At 36.4% G+C, this 16554-nt stretch overlaps 1 protein-coding gene across 1 annotated transcript in view; it reads right to left on the minus strand.

Annotated features, from left to right (window-relative positions):
• hspa4l (heat shock protein 4 like) overlaps positions 1–14722 on the minus strand; it is a 25877-nt gene extending 11155 nt beyond the window's left edge. Inside the window, exons 1-12 of the mRNA XM_077238376.1 lie at positions 14352–14722; positions 11879–11936; positions 11623–11763; positions 10502–10624; positions 10311–10410; positions 5932–6065; positions 5591–5835; positions 5190–5266; positions 4940–5091; positions 4098–4204; positions 3495–3628; positions 1092–1288 (exon numbers count right to left, since the gene is read on the minus strand). Coding sequence (XP_077094491.1) covers positions 1092–1288; positions 3495–3628; positions 4098–4204; positions 4940–5091; positions 5190–5266; positions 5591–5835; positions 5932–6065; positions 10311–10410; positions 10502–10624; positions 11623–11763; positions 11879–11936; positions 14352–14458 — 1575 coding nt within the window. The 5' untranslated portion in view covers positions 14459–14722. The remainder of the gene's footprint in view (positions 1–1091; positions 1289–3494; positions 3629–4097; positions 4205–4939; positions 5092–5189; positions 5267–5590; positions 5836–5931; positions 6066–10310; positions 10411–10501; positions 10625–11622; positions 11764–11878; positions 11937–14351) is intronic.
• Positions 14723–16554: the final 1832 nt, after the last annotated feature.

Here is a 16554-nt window from a genome sequence, read left to right on the forward strand (position 1 = left end):
TTTAAAAAAGCTCACAGTCCTTGAAATATTTGCTGTTTTGAATATTCTTCATAAACGGAGGACCATTGAATAACTGAGGCAGAGAGCCATAGAAATCAGTACAACACAGACTTCCTCCTCTCACATTCACAAGACAAATGAAGCAAAAGCAATGCCATTAATGAACAGAACTAACGAAAAGCCATGTAACTGACCTAAACTGAACTGAGCTATTGAGTTCAACTCATGAGCTATGAGTATATGAGCTATGAGTATAACTCATACTTCAAAATATTTTCTTTTGGCTCTTGATGCTGAAAATTTAGATTTGCCATCACAGGAATAAAGTACAATTTAAAATACATTCAAATAGAAAACATAAAATTATGTACTTTATTTAAAACACTACTTAAAATTGTAAGAATATTTTACAATATTACTGTTTTTACTATATTTTGGATTTAAAAAATCCATCCTTGGTGAGCATAATAGACTTCTTTCAAAAACATAAAACAATCTTACCGACCCCAAGCAATGGTAGTGTATTCGATTTTTTATAAATACATACACAATCAAACTTTTGGACACGCTAATTTTACATTTCTCATCATGTAAAAAAGTTTTGCTCAAAATACTTGATACTCTTTTTCAGACAAATATAAGTACAGTGCATAGTATATGTACTGATTGATTGAATGAGGTCATAATTATGCGCCTGGCCAACTTTTGGCCTAGTTTAAAAAAACGTTGTGCCAAATTACAGCTGTTGATAGGATTTCAGAACCTTGGAAAGCTAAATAAAGTAATACCCAACACAAGAATGACAATCCTCCTCCTCCAGGACAGAGGTGTCATTTCCAGTGCTGAGTGCAAATTAGTGAGAAAGAGCAAAAAGAATGCTAATATTGTGCCTGTGTGTATATAATCGTTTTCAACAGAAGAAAGAAAGTCCTACTGGACTGGAACAACATGAAGATGACAGAATTAGCATTTAGATATGTCTCTATAGTCTTGTCAACAGTCTAACGGCCAAAAACTAGAATTAGATTCATTTGTTTTTACATCAATTTACCCAAAGACTGAATGTTTTTTTGCCGGTCAGTGTCTCCTACCTGTTCCTCCGGCCTGCCCTCATTCTGTACAGTCGGCTCTGTGTCCATGTGCACATCCTCTGCCTCTCCTTTCTGCTTCTCTATCAGAGAGGCACTGGACACGCTGAAGATGCCGTGCACATTCACACGCACTTTCACCTTGACCTTTGAACTGTCCCCATCAGGTTGTGGCACCACATTCTGGACGGTAAAGCGGCCTGACCACAAATGAACAACATGGTAATCAGAACTAGAATTAGACAATAATAGTATTAGTATGGCAGGGTCAGAAACTAATGGTGCCTTGGGGCAAAAAAAAGTCACTAAAATGAAAAATATGCCCCCCTAAATTCAAAATAAGGGGGCAAAAAATGCATTATTGAACTAAATCTATTACGGCTGTCACAGTAAAATATGAAAATGAATGAAAAGTGTTGATTGAGGAATTACATTTATGTGTGCTCACATTGCATCAGATTGCTTTTTACATGTATTTTGCAGGGTTGAGCATTTTAACCAATCACACACTTTAGATTAAAGGCGTTTAGATGGCGTTTAGATTAATCGCAGCTGAATGTGCCGGTGTTACGTTCAGTGCATGCATTCTCTCAAAATAAACAAAGTGCAGATACGATGCAAGTAAGAGATTCCTTTTGCAGCATAGAGCTTCAGTGATTATAACGGTTGTTTTTGCAAGAGTGCAAAACTCTCGCTAGACTGACGTCATGGACAGCTTCAGCCACAGGAAACGTTATAAATGATTTGCTCACTTTCTGTATATAATTTATTCCTAGTTTGAATAACTAAAATAACCAATAACACTTTACAATAAGGTATCATTTGTTAAGATTAGTTTATGCATTACCTGTCAGTGTTTTGGTTTCGTTTTCAAGGACTTTTAGTATGTTTATCTTTGCTTCCTGTTTCCTTTCCTATGTTCCCGTTTATTATCAGTTTCCTTGGTTTTTCCCATTATCATTAATTAGCCCACACCTGTCTGTACTTTAGTTTGTTATCCTGTGTATGTATGCCATCTGTTTCAGTTCCTCTTTGTCTGGTGTTATTTGTGTATCATGCACACTGTTTGCTAATTAAAGTTACTATTTTGAACTACTGCTTCGCTCATCTTCCTCTTCTTTAACTCTCCATGACACTAACAATGAATGAACAATTTATTTTTAAAGCATTTATTAGCCTTTGTTAATGATAGTTAATGAAAATATTCATTTTCATGTTAGTTCACATAAATTAACTAAAGTTAACAGATACAACTTTTGATTAAATGTACTAGTAAATGTTGAGATTAACATTAGCTTTGATTAATAAATGCTGTAGAAAGGATGTTCATTGTTAGTTATGTTGTAGAGAATATGTAATTAATGTAGTTAAATAATGTTAACAGATGAAACCTTATTGTAAAGTGTTACCAAATAGCCCATGTGAAATCATGATTTTCTAATGTGTAAAAAGCAAAAGACAAAACAAGAACAATTTATGAATTAGTTTGTGTAGCCAGAATATGACATGGCATATCCCCAAAGACAAAACATTTCTAGGTATTCTTTTAATTGCACTATTCATATTTTTTACAATATCAAAATCAATAATCGACAATAACGACTTTGTCATAATATCGCAGCCCTACCCAGTATTTTTTTAATTTTATCATTTATATACTTCATGTAGGCCATTTACATCATGCAATTTTTGTGTAAATACCTCTATGCCACCTTTGAGCAGCATTAAACAGTGACGGTATCAAATTTTCACATCACAATTATTGCTGAAGTTTTATTCACGGTTTACAGCATTATCACGGTATTGAATCATACGTTTTTCTTTAATAACAAAAAACTTTAAATACAATAAAATGCTAAACAAATACAAAAACAATACATATATCATATTAGTGTACGTCAGCACATGGAAATCAATCCCAGCGGGCAAATAAAAGTTATTTTCTGACCTTGCCATATGGGAAGTGCATTAGGCCCACACACACTCAATAGACATACACTCAGTACTGAGAGAGTTCACAGTGCATATGATGTGATGGGAGTTAAAGCTTAAGGGACGTCTCAGTCCTAATTACCTGGCATGTAGGTGTATTTTGACACATCTGTGACCCTAACCCACTTCAGTTAATGTGTTGAAGATATAACAGGTGCTCGGACACAATGAATCACAATGCTGAGGGCATTCTTAATCAAATGAGGACATGAACGACTATTTAAGGGTCCCCTGGGCTTCACACCAGAATGATTGGTCTCATTTTGGTCGTAAATTAGGCTAGAGAAATCTTATCTGACTAAAACTCAAAGTGAATCATTTCATACTGATTGCTATAGATGTTTAATTAAAGTCTGGTTTAAGAATTCCACAGCATGATACTAAGGATGAAACACGACACACAGTAATACACACCTATTCTGCAATCTGGATAGGGCAGCTCATGCGGAGAACTATAGAATGCTTCCAGGTCAAAAGGTTCCTTCTTGTGAAAGGTGATGACTTTGGAGAAAGGTGCTGCATGGTTTTTATTGTACACCTCACATTCCCTGAAGACGGAAAAACAACAGTTAGAAAACAGGTCGTCGCCGCTATTGCATGTTGCTGACACAGTGATTTTTAGCACATTACTATGCATTTGCTAGGATGATGTGGGTGGTTAGCTTGTGTTCATTGGTCTGTATTATATTCTCATGCCTAGATAGCTTGGGTCCCTTCTGCCATGTAGATCTTTTTTATGGCCCACCAGGTGCAAATGAAAGTGTGATTGCCAAGAAATGTAATAATATCGCGCCTCTCCCCAATAAGCCGCATGATTTGAGTTATCATTCATTGGAACCAGTTATATGTTGATGTTTAATTCTTGGGGCTGCTGGTTTGTTCATATGAGCAAAAGCAATAGTGATGCTTGGCTTAGTGAGCATTACAAATAAATAATGACATGCTGAACAGAATAACTAGGACACAATGTACTTAATTCAGAAATGTGCACTTGATTCAAACAGAGAAGGCTCTTACCCAACACTTTCATCTGTCTGAGACTTCCAGCGAAGAGTAATCGGGAAGGGAACTGCATCTGTAATGGAGAACTCTCGGACTTTGAAGGCTGGAGACAGGATTGCACACTTACCACACACACACACACACACACACACACACACACAAAATAAACATTTATGTATATACAAGCAAATACAGTTACATAAGCTGTCTAAATAGGGTATTAGTGTAAGGAATCAGAGACAGCGTTGCATGGTAATCCATGCATGCATCACACAGATTTCATCTGGTTTCTACACCTCTCCCACAGAATCCACAGACTCCCCAGGGAACTGGCACAAGTATTGTTCAACTGTTCTGTATCACAGCTTCACACTGCTCACACATTTTCTATCTGTGCTGACATGCCTGTTATCAAGGCCATTTTAAGTGCTATCGACAGATCTGGGTAACACTTTATTTTGATGGTCCCTTTTGAACATTCTGTTAATTATAATTAACTTTGCAACTACATGTCAACTAACTCTCATTAGAGAATTACTAGACTGTCTTCTTAATATATGCTATCTCTTTATTGTGATGCTCCCCAGCTGACATTCTACTGACTATAAGTTACTTTGCAACTACATAACTACATTTGCAACTTATTCTAACCCTACCAGTCAACTAATACATTACTAACACTCTAATGAGAGTTAGTAGATATGTAGGTGCAACATACTTACAGTCAACAGAATGTGTTAAAGCGACCATCAAAATAAAGTGAAACCCAGATTTGTTCAGATTATGATTATCATATAATTTTTTTATCCTTTTATGGCTTTAAGAATCATGGCGGACAACAGAGAGGTGTTTTTTACCTGTAATGCACATCCGCGTGCTACAGCCTCGTCTGCGTTCAGTGTGGTGCTGATGTCTTTACAGAAGAACTTTGAGATTCTCTCCTTTATGGCTGGGGTTCTGGTAGCCCCTCCCACCACCTCAATGGCATAGATCTCGTCTCTGCTGAGCTCTGTACCAGAACATATACATACATATTAGGAATGGATTTAAATTTCACATCTGTGGTGACTGATTCTTTGGTGAACTGGGCCGTCTGCTGCTGCTTACTTGATTGATCCATGACTGATTTCAATGGCGCCTCCACTCTCATCAAGAGCTGAGTGCACATCTCTTCAAACTGAGCCCTGTGTCCAATCACAATAACATGTTTTTGCTCAAACCATCAATCCAACTCCAAAAGAACAATTACCATTTTGCATTAAGCCTGAGATGCTTCATTTGCATATATTTCATTTTACAACACATTGCATCTACTTACAACAGTCAATAACAACTCTGCTATTTACTAGCAGCAAAAGTGTTTTGCAATGCAATATGAAAGTGCATTGTTCCAAACAAATACATTCTTTTGACGTAAATACATAGTAGTTAAAGAAACCTAATATAAAGTGGGACCATAATAATCTTAAATGATGTTATATTTATTGTGCATGTGTTTTTGGAATTACCTGTTCATTTTCCCATGGACATCGATATCATTCATGAAGCACTCAATGTTGAGAGGGAGATCGGAAGAGTTTGCACTCATAAGTTTCTTCAGTTTCTCACACTCCTGGTAAAGCCTTAGGAGGGCTCTTGGGTTGTCTTTAACATTTAGTTTGAATCGGTTTTTGAAGTCTTCACAGAAATACTCCACAAGTATTTCATCAAAGTTGCGTCCGCCCAAATATGGGTCAAATGCTGTAGCCAACACCTGAAAGAAAAAAGGGTTTGATAATATCTTTGAGGCTTTGTGAAGGATTAAACATAATATTTTGAAGTAAACATAAATTATATGAATAACATAGACCTTCAATTTCCCCTTGTTAAAGGAAGTGATGGAGACTTGATAAGATGAGTGCCCAATGTCAACAAACACAACATTACGGGGTTTCTCCTCTGGGTTTGGCAAGTCCTGTTTATAGATGCCGTAAGCCAAGGCCACTGCAACAAGAATCAAATGACATTTTGTGAAAAGGTCTTGTGGACTGTAAAACTAGACAGAGGTGAGAATAATTCTTCTAAATGTGGTTCATCCAAACATCCAATTAACATTATAACCAACTATTCTGTCTAATATATTACACAATTATCTATTTTACCATTAATATACATGGAATCAAAATTAATAATTTCACACATAATAGTGTTTTTATGAAAGTAATATTAGCACACAGTAGTTACCAACAAAGTTTTTCTTGGCATTTTTAAGCAAAGATACAGTAGGTAGTAGACTGTGCATCCATCCAAATATCATACAAGTCAAGTCACCTTCATTTATATAGCGCTTTTAACAATATAGATTGTTTCAAAGCAGCTTTACAGTTATAATAGTAAATTAAAGTACTGTAACAGAGATAGTTTTGGCTTTGCAGCAGCTCTAGAATAAAGTTATTGTCTAGCTAAAGTTGGTTTTGATTGATACACTTCCGTCGCAACGATCATTAGTTATTAACTTAGGGGCCGCTAACACGAAACCGTTCTAACAGAAAACCCTTAATGCGATCCGGCCGCTCATTTAATAGGTTCCAAGGTACAAGCCTTGAAAGATTTTTTTATCGCTTCCGCGTAGCCACGTGAACCGGAATTATCCCGGAAATGTTTTATCTGTACAGCGGTAAAGGGAAGGGAAGGGAAGGAGGCCTTCACAGGGAGAGACTAGTTGACACTTCAGGACTGCGTTGTCGTCGTGTCCAGGCGCTGGTCCTTCATCAGATCCGGATACGCCTGGATCTGGCGGACTGCGGAGAGACTGATATTAGCGTAGACGCGATCCTTCTTATGATGTAACAAGTACATCAGGATTTATGGGAAGTGTTCCCGGTTCCGGCTGACCTAATCTATGCAGCCAATTCAATTGAATTATAGAAGTCTATAATGTGTTATGTTTATGCTAGGTCAAAGAGTTGTGTTTTTAGTCTAGATTTGAACTGACAGACTGTGTCTGCTTCCCGGACAATGTTAGGAAGACTGTTCCAAAGTTTTGGTGCTAAATAGCAAAAGGATCTACCGCCAGCAGTCGATTTAGATATTCTAGGTATTGTCAACTGGCCAAAATTTTGAGATCGCAATAGACTTGACGGACTATAATGCATTAAGAGCTCGCTCAAGTACTGGGAAGCTAAACCATTTAGTGCTTTGTAAGTAATCAGCAATATTTAAAATGTATACGATGTTTAATTGGGAGCCAAAGCAGTGTTGACAGAACCGGGCTAACATGGTCATACTTCCTGGTTCTGGTAAGAACTCGAGATGCTGCGTTTTGGACCAGTTGTAGTTTGTTTATTAAGCGTGCAGGGCAACCACCCATAAGAGCATTACAATAATCTAGCCTTAATGTCATGAACGCATAAACTAACTGTTCCGCATTTGTCATTGAGAGGATATGACATAATTTAGATATATTTTTTAGATGGAAAATGCGGTTTTAAAGATACTAGACACGTGACTTTCAAATGAAAGATAGGTATCAAAGAGCACAACCAGGTTCCTAGCTGACAACGAAGACTTGACAAAGGAGCCATCAAGTGTTAGACAGTATTCTAGGTTAGAATGTGAGGAAGTTTTTTGTCCAATAATTAGAATCTCTGTTTTTTTCAGAATTAAGTAGTAGGAAATTACTAGTAATCCAGTTTTTCATATCAGCTATGCATTCCGTTAATTTTGTGAATTGTTAGGTTTCGCCAGGGCGTGAAGAAATATAGAGCTGAGTATCATCAGCATAACAGTGAAAACTAATGCCATGCTTTCTAATGATATCTCCTAAGAGTAGCATGTACAGAGTGAACAGCAACGGTCCTAGTACTGAGCCTTGTGGTACACCATATTAAACCTTTGATCGATAAGACATCTCTTCATTTACTGCTACAAACTGATAGCGGTCAGATAAATATGATTTAAACCATGCTAATGCAATTCCACTAATCCCAACATAAGTTTCAAGTCTATTTAAAAGAATGTTGTGGTCAATGATATCAAATGCAGCACTAAGATCGAGTAACATTAATAGAGAAATACAACCACGACCGTATAAGAGCAAATCATTTGTGAATGGCTGTCTAAATCCTAAATCTAAAGCTGTCTAAATCCTGACTGGAAATCCTCGCAGATATCATTTCTTTCTAAAAAGGAACACAGTTGTGAGGATACTGCCTTTTCTAGTATCTTTGACAGAAAAGGTAGATTCGAGATCAGCCTGTAATTGACTAATTCTGTAGGATCAAGTTGCGTTTTTTTAACAAGCGGTTTAATCATAGCCAGCTTAAAAGTTTTTGGTACGTATCCTAATGACTAAGATGAATTAATGATATTAAGAAGAGGATCTATGACCTCTGAAAGCATCTCTTTCAATAGCTTAGTCGGTATAGGGTCTAACATACATGTTGTCGATTCCTCAGGGAGACTACAACACACTGCCTGATGCGATACTGTAGTAGACGGATGCATAGTTATAATTTTCTCCATGATATTATCAATCTTGTAAGTAAAGAAGTTCATAAAGTCATTACTGCTGTGCTGCTGGGAAACGTCTGGGGTTGGAGCTTTATTTTTCGTTAATTTAGCCACAGTTTCAAGTAAATACCTAGGGTTTTGTTTATTTTCTTCCAATAGGGTTGAAAAATAAGCACATCTAGCAGCTTTTAAGGCCTCTCTGTACACAATCGTGTTCTCTTTTCATGAAATGCGAAAAAACTCTAGTTTCGTTTTCTTCCAGTTGCGCTCCATTTTTCTGGCAGCTCTCTTAAGTGCCTGAGTGTGCTCGTTGTACACAACTGACTATGTAATATCCCATTTTATACAGACACAAGACATGTAGGTTAAGCCAAGAAATATTTAAATATGATTGGTCCATATGTAGCATTAGCGTGGGTCCTAAAGCTCTTGCCTGATCATAACCCTTCTTTTTCCAGTGATATTTCTCTGAGCTTTTCTCTTTTGTAATGTCTCTTAGCCATCTCTCTTTCTACAGTCTTTTTTCAAATCTCTCTCCCTCTCTCCTCCCCCATCATGAGTGGACACGCCCCCCACGCCCCCCTACTGCACTTTTAACTTAATTGAAATGATGTAACAAATTAGTGCAATGTGGCCACAATTTGACTACAACAAGGGAAAGAATTAGTATAACATAGTCACAATATAACTAAAATGAAGGAACAATTAAGTACAACATGACCACGGTTTATCTAAATTAAACCAAGGGAATGAATTAGTATAACACTGCGATGATTTTACTAATAATAAGAGAACAAGTTAGTACAACGTGGCCACAATTAAACTAAAATATGTAACAAATTAGAACAATTTAGATTCTTAATTTGTAATTTTGTGATAATAACCTGCTGACTATACATTATGCCTTGCTTACTTAATTGTCATTGGTGTCTGTCTGGGTTACGATTTATGTTGGCAAATCTAATGTTCTTGACTAATTTTGTTTGTAGATGAAACCTTGCCATGAAGGAGAAGTTCTCCAGTCAATCAAACCACTTGTGCATAACACAAACAACTGTTTAGTTGCCCAACAGGAGCAGTGGCCAGCATCATTATTACTGCAAACAGTTACTCTGTCCAAGATGTAGAAAATAAATGACTAAGGAAATATCATTACACAAGGGAAGGAAACAGTAATCACTTGTTTCATGAATCATGTACTTGTCAATCATCCCACATTAAATATGCTTCCGCAACACCCTCACACATTCAGCTAGAGCAGGGAATCTGCAACCTTAGGAGGGTTTAATCATTGTCGTGAAAGTAATAGTGAGAAAGAGAGAAAAATATGTATTTATTTTAATTAGTCCTTTAGAAATGCTTAAGTCCCTCACGCATGTACAGTATGCCAATCTACCCTTACCGTAAATCTACATAATAGTCATGCAGCCTGTTTTAGGGTGTTCACACTTGTCGTTCGGTACCCTTGGTTCTTTTAGTCCGGTCCAAAAGAGAAATAAAAAAATGAGCCCTGGTTCGCTTAGAATTCACACAGAATTCACACATTCATTTTTTTAACACAGAACTTACAAGGAGTTTAGAAAATGGTTAGGTTGACTTGGTGATCATGTTAAATAATATTTTTGACTTGAATAAAACAATGTAGATGTTACCATTGTTAGGTTACTATTTTATCTTTCAGTGCAGATAGTTAGATAACCAACATAAAAAAACATTGTTTAGCTTAATTTTACAGACCTGCTGTTGTGTCATTAATCAGCCTCAAGCAGTTCAGCCCAGCAATCTGAGTTGCGTCCATCAGGGATCTCCTTTCTACATCCGTGAAGAAGCTGGGGACCTGGAGAGAACACAAACATGTCAAAAAGAGATGACAATCCTGACAAATCACTACTGAAATATACTAGGTTCAATGATTCAGAAGCACTCACAGATATCACACAGTCCACCACAGGCTTCTTCAAGGCATGCTCAGAAGTTTCCTTCAGCTTGGTGAGCAACATGGATGTCATCTGCTCAATGGTAAACACCTTGTCCTCATTCAGATAACGTACCTGTGACATGGGCAAATGCATGTAATCTCTAGCATATTTAACATTCTAGAAGTTGCTTTTTAAAGAGGATATATGTAAGAATTTCTATGTATTTAGTGTGTTTTTTTTATTGCCAATGTGCTAACAGCTTGTAAGGAATCATAAAAACAAGACCTTCCCAAACTTCCTAGGTTATCTATGAAAGCCTGTAGTGTAGACTGATATTTATGTGAAGGACTTGGGTCGTTTTTGCCGGGAAAATCAAAAGAATGTGATGTTTCCGCACTCTCCCCGAGAGCCTCTCTGCCATTCATTGACACATGAAACGAGTGCTTATACAATGTTCAGGAAAATACTAAAAGATCCATTCTGTGCTGTTACGTCAATGTATCATGCAAAGAAAAGGGATTAATTCAAACTATAGTTTCACATAGTCAGATCTATATAGTCTATAGTCCCAAACATATTTTATAATCAAACTATCATAACAGTGTAATTTTAATGACCTCATCTGTCGAAATGATGCTAGTGAATCGCAGAGCTGGTGCAAACATATCCACATCTCTATGATCAGATGCTTTCTTAAATGCTGTTTTCTCTGAGCTGTCACTTTGTTGTGTTATTTTGTTATTGAGGAAAGCGCACAACACATATTTACATATTCATCTAAACGTCACTCTCAGCAGCATGGCTGTTGTGTCAGGATGCTCGTTAACTGTATATCGCTGCAAAGCTATTTCCAACTAAACAAAAAATAACTTTGGGAACAGCGGGGATTGATTCACATTTAGTCTTGTAAGTTACGTGTGCACGAGTGCGAGCACAAGCAATAAGTTGCTGGCTGCAGTTCACTTAATGGCCACCGGTGTCGCTAATAAGAAGGGTTTCTGATTTCTACATATAGCCCCTTTTAGAACATTGTTTTCCTGAAAACAAATCATCAAAAATCAAAACAGTGGTCTACAATAGCAAAATAAAGTGTTTCAAAGTGATGGAAGAACACAGTTACAGTATTTTACCTTTATTCCAGCGTTGCCATTGTCCAGTTTGTGAAGGCTGTAAGGCAACTTCGATTTTTCCCCTTGAACATATGGGTCATCGAACGCTCGACCGTGAAACTTCTTAAAGCCGTGAACCGTGTTCTTAAAGTTAGTTATGATCTGAAGAGGGAAAGTTTATTGGTTAATAGCACACTTTATCTGAGTACTTTTACAATTAGCAAATATTTCAAAGGTTCAATAAAGTAGAAACCATGAAATGACTAGCATTCCATACCTGACTTTTAGCAGCATTTCCAATGGTCCGGTTTTTAGAGGCCAAAGAAATGCATGCCCTGTTGGGAAAGATGGCATGTTCATAAAAGTATCATGCATTTTGGTAACACCCTTCATATTTTATTTCCAAACTGATGCATTATAGAACCTGGATGAGTATGGTGTGGATCAGCACCTTGGACAGCGTCTTGACTTAGTTTATCACAAGCCTTTTCTGAGTCTCACACTATGTTATGTTATGGAGTGAAATAAGCTTTTGAGATTTCAAAAGGCATGTCAAGGTATATCAAGACTGCTAGCAGCTAGAGGTCCTCAAAATAAATTCTCATCAGGTGACTTCTGCATTTCATAGCACTATAATTATGATAGTGGAATTTATTAGTGGAATTAAAAAAGCAACAAACAGTGTGTATAAACGAGTTGGATTAATTAGATTAATAATCTGGCCAAAATGTTCAAATCTATGTTTAGATTTAATTCAACAAATTTGGGTGCAACCTGCTTCTTTAAAAAGAAATAAATAAGTTTTTTTTTTTTGTGCAAAATGTGTGCAAAATTTAAAGTCAATGTCAGAATGTGTGAAATGTCAATTCACTAAAAGAATGAATGAAATTACACTTTACATGTGTGTGGATTTGTGACAAAAAACAAATCACACATGTATAAAAGTAAGTAAGCAGTTATTTATAACTACTAATATGACCTATGTAATATGAGGGAAATTTTCTAAAAATCCCAAACTATTTTTTTTTTCTTTGACTTTCGTTCTTCTGTGGAACATAAAATATATTTTAAGAAATATTGTTGTTCATACAATGGAAGTCAATGGTTATCAAAACCATTTGGTTACCGTCAATCTGTGTTCCTTTGAAAAAAGACAGGTTTGGAATGACAAGAGGGTGAGTAAATTGATGACATTTACATACAAACTATTCCTTTTAAGAATGAAAAACACATTGATGCTGCCTGATGTAAATCCTGATATCGTTGACAAAAATCAGGAGCACAGCTGTAAAACTTTATACATTTTCCTTCTGTCAGGGTATAGTAGCAATGTTTCCTTATAATATTTCCGTTTTTCATTACTTCAATATATATCAACCTACATGAGGTATTGAGTTATGGTGTTAAGGCAGATGGTTTTTGAGATCATATTATGTCATAACTTTAAAATCAAATGAAAGCTGCATATGTGTAATGAACCTCCTAGTCATCTCCTTTAATTTTTAATCTCCTTTAATCTTGTTAATTTTTAGTGCAAATTTTGTTAGATTAAAAACTGATTGGCATGTACAGTTGTGATATGTGTTATTATGTCAGGGTGGCACAACTGCAAACATGGCTATTTTATTAGGAATTGACAAGGTAATAACAGTACAGATGATAATGCTTCATCCAGAGGAGCCCAACTGATCTATGTGGCTCAGTGAAAAGGTTAGTGAATCTCTTTCAAATACTGGTTAAAAAAATGCTGATTTCAACTATTTCAACAAATCAAAGTTGGTACACTTTCCATGTCATGTGGTACAACTGCAGTATATACATACACTATTTGGTTGTATGCCTGACATAAAAAAAACAGTAATAAAAATAATTATTAAACGCTTTGAAATGTTATTTAACAAATTAAATTGTTAAAACACATTGTTCATGCCTCAAAAAGATTCATTAAATCAGTTTTGAAAATACTTTATTCATCAATGACCCATAAATAAGAACATAAAAAGAACGTTTCTAGAACGTTCTTATTTGGTTCCAAAAAATAACCAAATGGGAACCATATGGAAACGTTAGGGGAACGTTCTGTGTTTGCTGGAAGTAAGCACTGCAGTGACCTCCAAGAACCCCTCAGTTTGATTGATTTCCTTCATTTGTCCAAAAGCCCTTGTATGAAAATACAACAAATATTGAGTTTTTAATTTGATTGTATTTGCTGCCGCACCCAAAAGAGAGTGTCGACAGACAGAACAGCCTACACGGCCTCGGTCACAGGCTCGTGGATTCACCCCATGCAGGGTGAGGTGTCAGATTATACCGTTCACGTGAGTTGCTCGTGCACGACATTCAGGTAGAATTCGTGTAAGAAAAGCCACAAAACAGTTACTCTAATTCCACTAGCGACTGAATGTATATGGTGGAATTGCACGCCGTGCGTGTCTTATTCACAATATCAAATAACGACAATAAGCCTTGTGATAATACGCGAACTGGATAAATAAAAGCTCAAAACAGCATACTTTAGCACTGCTCTCAGGCATAATTAAGGGCGTAGCAATCATTGACAAGACTCATACGGAGGTCAAACTGATAGTGCACAGGGAATTTCATGCAAAATGGAGGTTTAGCATCCTTCCGACAAAACTGACAGTCGCAGGAGCAACATAAACTGGATCGGGAACATTGCCAGCTAGGCAACAGCAAACGTTGCGTAACAACACAGCATCATTTTACAGAGATGGCAATGCTATACTTACGGAGTACATCTGTCACTGTATTCATTTGCAATGGTTTCAATACCGCCGCTCCTGGCAACAGCGATGTAACAGTTCTGGAAACCCACATCAATTCCCACCACAGACATGTTCAGTCCTTATTTCTTTATTCTCAACACCTCCGGTCCAGTTTTGACAGAGCAGCTGGGTGACAACACAACACTCCTATTCTACAGTATGTGTCTGAGTGCGCTAACAGAATTATACGCTATTATGTAAGTCAGGCTTTTTATAGATAATTCTTCCTCTCTAATCCTATAGCAGAGAACGCTTCTACAGCATTCTTGCAGCCTCCACTGATATTGTCAACCGGCAATATGGGTAAACCTGCGCATTTGTCAAGAGCCTGAAATTCAGTTAAGCCCCGCCCATCCGTGGTTCTGATTGGCTACTGGACTCCAACCATCCGTTCGATTGGTGCAGCATCCCACATAAGGACGAAAAATCCAGAACCTTGTGAGAGAAGCTCGCATTTTTACGTCACTGGGAAAAATCTAGAACCTGGAGAGAGAAGCTCGCATTTTTACGTCACTGGGAATGACCGAGCAATTAAACGACCTATGGAGAATGTCAAGGGTCAATTACTGGATGTGGTGATGGAGATAAATAAACAAATAAATAACTCCGCCATCTCTATAATCGAAAATAGTAGGGGTGGGCGATACTGCAAAATTCGGTATGGATCCGATACCAAGTAAATACAGGGCCAGTATCGCCGATATCGATACCGATACCAATACTTTTTAATTTTAAAAGCATGCACTTGAACTTACATGAACTTTCCTGTGCTAGAGCAGTGTGCCATGATTAATGAGGTGAATGCATCATTGATATGCTAAATCTGAATACGTTTTCATGACCACTAAATATTTTGTGATTTGTGCTCTCAACTCGCCTGTGATTAATCAGTAATTTTTACCAAACTACCCTAATTATAATAATGCACTATTGTACACTAGCCTACTGTTCAAAAGTTTGGGGTCTGTAAGATTTTTAATTCTCTTCTGCCTTTATTTGATCAAAAATACAGTAAAAACTGTAATATTATTACAATTTAACATGGGCTATTCTGTCATTTATTCCTGTGATCAAAGCTGAATTTTCAGCATCATTAATCCAGTCTTCATGATCCTTCATGATGAGAATTCATTTTAATATGCTGATTTGCTGCTCAAGAAACATTTCTTATTATTATCAATGTTGAAAACAGTTTAATGTTTTTGTGGAAACCAAATAATTTTGCATAAAATGTATCATGATGAACAAAGTTGAAAGAACAGCATTTATATGAAATAGTTTTTTGTTTTTTTTTTAACCCTGTAAAACCCTTGACTGTCACTTTCGATCAATTTAATGCATCGATCCTTTGTTGAATAAAAATATTAATTTCATTAAACAAATCTTACTGACGTCAACATTTTGAACCGTTATGTAAACTTTTAATTTGTTTATTGCGAAATAACTCCCGATTGTTTCTCTGTCATCTAAGCAAGGCTCCGTTTCCCAAACGCACTGAGACAGAAGAACCAGCATCGAACGCTCTCTGTGATTGATTGGTTTCGTCTTGTATCCAGATGACTAGGAGAAATAGTTCTACCCTACACAATTATTCGCTAACATTCGCTTATTTTTAAACTTAAAAGCTTTTTTAATGCTCTGAATAATGTTTTGAACTTACTTTTAAAAAATTGTAATCTGTACTATTTGCATGCTATGCCTTCATTACTCAGAAAACACTATTAAACATTACTCGACTGATTTAAGTAGCATTTTGCCAAAGCAAAAAAAACAAACAAAAAACAGGAGGGGCAAATGGGCAATTCTTAATAGACTTTTCACTAATTTCTTCCACTTCTGCAGTCATCGTTCTTCATAAATTCATGTTGATTTCCTAAAATCAACGTAAATTTCTCACCATTATTGTGATTAGTGTTCCCTTTGGTTGGGCACTTGGAACTTCATTGATATCATTCTGATTCTCTTCCAATTGATGCAGTGATGCAATTTGATTTCAAAGGAAGTGAAGTAATAAATATTATATATATTTATACTTAAATTTTTTCTATGTTCTTAATGAATGTATTTGTGATTTATAACATTACTATCTTGTTTAATAATGATCTTTTTACATTTTAATTGCAAACACTTATGGCATGAACTTTTAATTGGGCTGATATAATCCCTC

Source organism: Siphateles boraxobius, unplaced genomic scaffold, assembly GCF_051911475.1.
Source record: "Siphateles boraxobius isolate OS27281-9 unplaced genomic scaffold, OSU_SipBor_1 22, whole genome shotgun sequence".
Lineage (NCBI taxonomy): Eukaryota > Metazoa > Chordata > Actinopteri > Cypriniformes > Leuciscidae > Siphateles > Siphateles boraxobius.